Consider the following 7230-nt stretch of genomic DNA (forward strand, 5'->3'; position numbering starts at 1 on the left):
GTGGGCGCGAGTCTTGCACCTCCTGCGGTTGCAGGGGAGGGTGCCGGGAGTGGAGGTTGGGTTGGTGGGGGGTGTGGGTCTGACGAGGGAGTCACGGAGGGAGTGGTCTTTACGAAATGCTGATAGGGGAGGGGAGGGAAATATATCCTTGGTGGTGGGGTCCGTTTGGAGGTGGCGGAAATGGCGGCGGATGATGCGCTGTACATGGAGGTTAGTGGGGTGGTAGGTGAGGACCAGTGGGGTTCTGTCCTGGTGGCGGTTGGAGGGGCGGGGTTTGTTAACCAGTGCATTGAATATAAAAACAAAGTCATGCATAAGAAAAGAAATCTAAAAGTCTAGAGGTCCAGACTAGCGGAATGGGTTTAACTTCCACCAATTTGGCAACATATCATATAAAAATAAATCCGGAATTGAATGTTGCTTTCGAGATGGTGACCATAAGCTATAAATGATCATTGTAAAAATACAACCACTTCACTATTGCCCTATGTGAAAGGAAATCTGCCATCCTTACCTGTCAACAATGCCCATGTCACCAAGGGAATATTTTCAAAATGTCTCAACAAATCTCTGGTTTGTACAAATCATTAGGCCTCAGTTAGAGTATTGTGTTCAATTCTGTGCAGCTCACTTTAGGAAGGTTATCAAGGCCATGCAAAGAGTGGAGAGGAGTCTTACAGAAGAATAGCAAGGATTAGAAGCTTCAACTATGGGGAGAGACATAATAGAGGTACGCTAAGTGGAATGACATTAGTAAAATTGCACTTCTGGGCACTGTTATATGTGTATGCAGAGGCTGAAATTTAAGTGAGCCAATGGTGGTATATTATAAAATGCCTACAGGGCTGGAAACAGGCAATTCAGCCCAGCAAGTCCACACCGACCTTCCGAAGAGCTTCCTTCCTAGACGCACCCAATCTCTGTAATACTTGACAAAGGGTCAGTTAGACACGAAACGTCAGCTCTTTTCTCTCCTTCCAGATGCTGCCAGACCTGCTGAGATTTTCCAGCATGTTCTCTTTTGGTCCCTGTGTTTACTATGGTTGATTCACCTAGCCTGCACATCCCTGGACATTATGAGCAATTTAGCATGGCTAATCCACCTCACCTGCTCATCTTTGGACTGTGGGAGGAAACTGGAGCACCCGGAGGAAACTCACACAGAGACAGGGCAAATGCGTAGACTCCACACAGACAGTCACCTGAGGCTGGGATCAAACCCTGCTTTGATCCAGTGGTGCTAACCACAGAGCCACTGAGCCACCCATGGTAGGGATAGAGGACAGAGAGTTGGGATAAGAAGGGCATTTCAGGATGGCAACCTGTAATGATGAAGTTGCACAGGAATCAGTTTTGGGATCACAATTATTTACAATATGTATTAATGATTTTGATGAGGAAAGTGAATGCACTATAGCCAAGTTTGTAGTTGGCACAAAAATAGATGGGAAGGCAAGTGGTGAGGGTGACACAAAGAGTCTGCAGAGGGATACATACAGGTTAAGCCAGTCGACAAAAACTTGGCAGATGGTATATAATGTGGGGTAATGTGAGGTTATGCACTTTGACAGGATGAGTAGAGGAGCTGAATATTATTTAAATGGAAAAAAAGATTGCTGAAATCTATAGAACAGAGAGATTTGTCAGCTCTCAACCACAAATTACAAAAAGCTAGCATTCAAGTTAAGCAGGTAATAGGGAGGCAAATGGAATGCTGGCCTTCATTCAAGGGGAATGGAATAAAAATATAGGGAGGTTTTACTAAAACTATACAAGGCACTGGTTGGACCACAGCTAGAATATTGTGAACAGTTTTGGGACCTTATCTAAGGAAAGATATACTGGATTTACTTCCTTTCCAAAATCCAAAACGATTAAATTTTACATGTAGTTGAAAAGGGGGGATAGTGGATCGAACACTTTAAACTGAAATAAGGGCAACTTTGTAGGGAATGGAAGCTGAGCTAGTTGTAAAGCCTATGTAATTCGATATCTTTCTGCCTCAGTTGTTATAAATATAAAGCAAATTAAAATCAGGCCGATCAGACTATTTGATGTGTGTCAACCCCCAGATGAGCGTCTTTCAGCCACATCAAGGCCTTCTATTTGTCTCTTGCTCATATGTTTATCCAGCTTCCTCTTAAATACATCTGTGTGATTCACCTTAAGCACATCCTGTACGAGTGAATTCTACAGTCTATCCACATGCCAGCTAAAGAGTTACATAGACTGTGCAGCACAGAAAAAGGTCAATTGTCTTAGTCAGTCCTTGCATTTGTGCTCAGCTTGAGTGGTTCCTCCCATCTTATTTCCATCTAACTTTATCAGTATAGTGCTCCATCCCCAACTCCTTCATGTGTTCACCTGGCCTCCCCATTTCTGGATCTATGCTGTTTGCCTCAAATATCCCCTGTGGTAGTGGTTCTGAACTTTCACCACTCTCTGTGCAAAGGAATTTTGCAAGCATTCTTTATTGGATTTATTAATGACTATCTTATATCTGTGAACTTTAGGCCATCCCTGAGAGTGGAAACACTACAAGCTAAAAGCTTGTGTCACTTGGACAAGAGAAATATTCTCCAGTATTTCAATGGCACTTAACTTCAAATGCTATTCCTCAGCCTTGCAATCACTAGTTCACTTAACGTACTGGATTTTTTTACATTAAAATTTTAACAATTGAGTGCAGAGCTGATATACCCATCTTGAGAGGTTATAAGGTGCTCCCAGGCATTTCATTTCCATTCATATCAAGAGGAATTTAAAATATTTGCAGTAAAGAGCAATGTGTATTTTTTCTTAGCTGTCACTTTGTTGGATGAAAGTGAATAGATGAGGTTTTTCACTCCCCTTCAGTTCAATAGAGCGTGTAGACAAGTGGAGCCTATTCAAGAGGGGGGGGGGGGGGGCGGGTTTTTTTCCAGAAAAACAAATTCAGCTGATTGCTTTAAAATCTTTAAAATAGGCTTCTGATCCTGCCTTTTAAGACAATAAATATTTTCACACTGAAATAAGGTTGTCACTTGCAATTAAGTCTATTTCTAGAGTATTCATCACATGACTTGTACCCATTCGCCAGTCATATTTCAACCAATACATCCATCGTTGTGATGCACCAGCTTTCTAAGCCAAATAGAAAGCTGAAAAAAAAACTAATTGCCCATTTGTCAGCCACTCTTTATCCCTTTTTTCTTAGATCTAGTGAGTGGTAAGGGTGGGTTAGCCCAGTGACCAGTTCAGTTGGAGCGATCACTCGAGTAGGGTGCAGGATAAAGCACAGGTTTATTATCAATATCAGTCATTTTGTTCATAAAGATCTTTCCTGCTCATTTTGTCCCACACTTACCGTCAAACTATACAAAGTCAATTGCTTCCCTTTGATAAAGAGAACTGTCTAATGGAGAGACTTGTGGACTATGGTAATTAACTTTCTATATTGACAAAGAGAAATATTCAAAGAAAATAACAAGCGAAAAACGAAAAAAAAAGTCTTTTTAATGTCTCGATTTTTCTCCAGGCTTGCACACCGTAGAATCCTGAAGCTCAATTTCTGGAGATTCCGGGTTCTTATCTGGACAACAAGCAGAGAGACAGCTAGTTATCATACAGTCATAGAGATGTACAGCACGGAAACAGACCCTTTGGTCCAACTTGTGCTTGCTGACCAGATATGCAAACCTAATCTATTCCCATTTGCCAGTACTTGGTCAATATCCCTCCAAACCCTTCCATTCATATACCCAGAGGCTTTTTAAATGCTGTAATTGTACCAGCCTCCACCACTTCTCTGGCAGCTCATTTCATACACATACCACCCTCTGTGAGAAAAAGTTGCCCTTTAGGTCCCTTTTAAATTTTTCCCTCTCACCCTAAACCTATGCACTGTAGTTCTGGACTCCCCCACCGCAAGGGAAGTACCTTGTCTATTTACCCTATCCATGCCCCTCATGATTTTATAAACCTCTATAAGGTCACCCCTCAGCCTCTGGCGCTCCAGGGAAAACAGCCGCAGCCTATTCAGCCTCTGCCTAGAACTCAAGTCCTCCAGACCCCGAAATATCCTTGACAATCTTTTCTGAACCCTTTCAAATTTCACAACATCCTTCCAATAGAAGTTCATTAGTCTTTTCCTATGAGATTGAGCTAGTGCACTATAGTATTACAGAGTTACTCAGTATTTGCCTCTTCTTGTCATTATCAGGTTCCCTCCTATTGATAGTTACAGATTTGTCCTTTTTCAGTCTACACAGAGATTCAGAATCCAGATCAAATTTACATGTTCATCTTATATGATGCAACTCTTTCAACTCTGGAATTTTCTTCTGGTCACTTTCATTGGTCTGGTCCATTTTCAGGTTCCAACTTCATGACACCATAGTGCACGAGCTTAATTTTACAGATATGGCTGATGAAGTAATTGTTTCTATGTTTGCTAATGACAGAAGTCACACAACACCATATTATAGCCCAACAGGTTTATTTGAAATCATAATCTTTCAGAGCGCATCAGGTGAAGTGGTATGTTTGCTGTCCACTTAGGGGCAGTGGCTGGTCTGTGGAGAAGGGAGCTGAGCAGTACATTCTGACATATATTGTGGTTGTGTTCATCAGAACCATCTGAGACATCATGGGTAGATGCACGACTACCAATCCTTCTGAATGGCATTAGTCTAGGTTTCTGATGCCAAGTGGACAAGGATGCCATCATAGCTCTTTAGCAGAAGAGAGGCTCAGTCTTGTTAAGCAGAATTGGTCCAATTGCATAGTACGTAGTAGCTAATTATTTACATCTGAGTACATGATAGTCTTTTCTGAAATCTCAGGCTAGACTTAACATTAAATACAGACTATCGTTTATCCATATGGTGCCTAGCATTGGTAGCTGGAACCACTGATAGCTGGACCATACCCCACAATGTCAGTCAAGCCTTTGAGGTACCAACTATATTATACAACATGGCACACAGCAGTGGGGGCAGCAGCAATCTCATTGTGTCCGCTGGGAGTGATACTGAGGTTCAAGCTACAGGAAATGGAGGGAAAAGCTGCAGCCACAGGATCAGGGAGGGTAAGAACTCATTAGAAGCGTAATGTTGGGGAAGATCCATTTCCAGGAATTCCACACTCAGGAGCCAGCTGTGATTTGGGAACGCTACAACTTAACCATCTTCTGCCATTGCAATTTTTCCCTTTATCTGTGACATAACCCCACCTCCTGCTGTATAGTCACTTCTTCCTGTTTGTTAGGGTATACACAATCTTTGACTCCATTCCTTCTTCCCAGCTGGAGTTTGAGATGAAACAGAATGTTTGCACGTTGGTGTTATATTTGATCCTAAAATGAATTTCTGACCTCCTATTCATGTCACCACTAAGACCCACCTACTTCCACATCCTGATTTTACCCCCACACCAGCCTATCTGCTGCTGATGCCCTCATTCATGCCCTTTGTTACCTCTTAGCCTGACTATGCCAATGCAGTTCTAGCTAGTCTTCTATATTCTACCCTTCCTGAGCTTTGAAAGTGAAATGCTAATGTTGTAATTCTCTCCACAAATGATCTGCTGAGTTTCGCCAGTTTGTTTCACCCTTCACTATCTTTGTAATTCTTCCAAGCCCAAACATGCTGAGACAATTGTAATCTCTAAGTCTGACCTCTTGTGTTATCCTCAATTTTAATCACTCTATCATTGGTGGCCATATCTTTGGTTCCCTAGGTGCTAAGCTCTGAAATCCCTGCCTCACACTCATCCATCTCTCTACCTTGCTTTCCCATTTTAAGAAACACATTAAAGGCCACCCTTTTGACCCAAATGTTTGGCAAAATCTGATCTATTTCTTTATGTGGGTTGGTGTCATATTTTATTTTATATTGCTCCTGTAAAGCGCCTTGTGGAATTTTACTATTAACTGCTGGAATATTGCTGGAATTCACTGTGCTGCTGCCATGACTGTATTAAACAACTCCTTTTCTGGGCTGATTGCATTCCTGTAGCTGCCAGGTTAGTTGCTGTAATGGCTGCAAGGCCATTTCTGTGAGGTGGGGACATGTCGGGGAGGCAGTCCAATTCTTAAATTTCTGTGACCCCACCCACCCAACACAACCCCACGACAGGTTAACTGTCAAGTTCACTTTGACACTCAGGCCTGATACTGGCATCAGGGGCTTGAGGACTTACTTGTTCCACAACTGCAAACTTTTCTCAAGTTCCCCCATACAGAACATTTACACCATTTTACTTATTATACCTGTTGGAGAGAAAACAATTTCACTTCAATTCTTCTGGCAGACATTGTAGCTGACTTCATACAAACCAGATACAGTTACCTCATTAACTACAGGCTTAGTGACAAATTTCCATGACAGATCTGCCATCAGGATATAAATGATCTGACTTGGTTGTACATTTGACAGATTATAAACAATATTTTTCTTTCTTTTGTAGGATGATTAGTAACATTGGATACCATGGACTATCCCTCAATACTCCCAATATGCATGGGGATCCCTACATCAACTGCTTTATCTCTGCGGCTAGTGAAATCTTGGTATATGTGATAGTCTGGTGGCTGATGCGAGTCTCACCTCGGCGAATCACCACTGCTTCTATGTTCATACTTAGTGGAGGTGTTCTCCTTCTGGTCCAGTTTGTTCCTTCAAGTAAGCATAAAAATACTGCATTTTATTTTAAACACACATTTTCAGTCTTCCTCAGTGGGCTGGTGAGGTCTTTGCAGTTCTCTTGTAAGTTCTGAAATGCCCATTTCTGAAGCCCTTAGCTCTCCATTACTAATCTGCAGCAAACTTTCTAGCTCTTTGCTGTATCTCAGTAACTGACTCCCCATGGGTCCCCACTGTAGCTCTGCATATACTTTCCTTGGAGAAAGTGAGGACTGCAGATGCTGGAGATCAGAGCTGACAATGTGTTGCTGGAAAAGCACAGCAGGTCAGGCAGTATCCAAGGAGCAGGAGAATCGATGTTTCAGGCATGAGCCCTTCTTCAGGAATGAGGAGAGTGTGCCAAGCAGGCTAAGATAAAAGGTAGGGAGGAGGGACTTGGGGGAGGGGCATTGGAAATGCAATAGGTGAAAGGAGGTTAAGGTGAGGATGATAGGCCGGAGTAGGGGTGGGGGCGGAGAGATCAGGAAGAAGATTCCAGGTTAGGAAGGTGGTGCTGAGTTCGAGGGTTGGGACTGAGAGAAGGTGGGGGGAGGGGAAATGAGGAAAC

General features: G+C 42.6%; 1 protein-coding gene across 4 annotated transcripts in view; it reads left to right on the forward strand.

Annotated features, from left to right (window-relative positions):
- Positions 1-7230, forward strand: part of LOC122557619 (solute carrier family 22 member 5-like) — a 114198-nt gene that overhangs the window by 78997 nt on the left and 27971 nt on the right. For all 4 annotated transcript variants that reach the window (XM_043705390.1, XM_043705400.1, XM_043705370.1 and 1 more), the window contains exon 8: positions 6448-6662. In XM_043705390.1, coding sequence (XP_043561325.1) covers positions 6448-6662 — 215 coding nt within the window. The remainder of the gene's footprint in view (positions 1-6447; positions 6663-7230) is intronic.

This window comes from Chiloscyllium plagiosum, chromosome 2 (genome assembly GCF_004010195.1).
Source record: "Chiloscyllium plagiosum isolate BGI_BamShark_2017 chromosome 2, ASM401019v2, whole genome shotgun sequence".
Lineage (NCBI taxonomy): Eukaryota > Metazoa > Chordata > Chondrichthyes > Orectolobiformes > Hemiscylliidae > Chiloscyllium > Chiloscyllium plagiosum.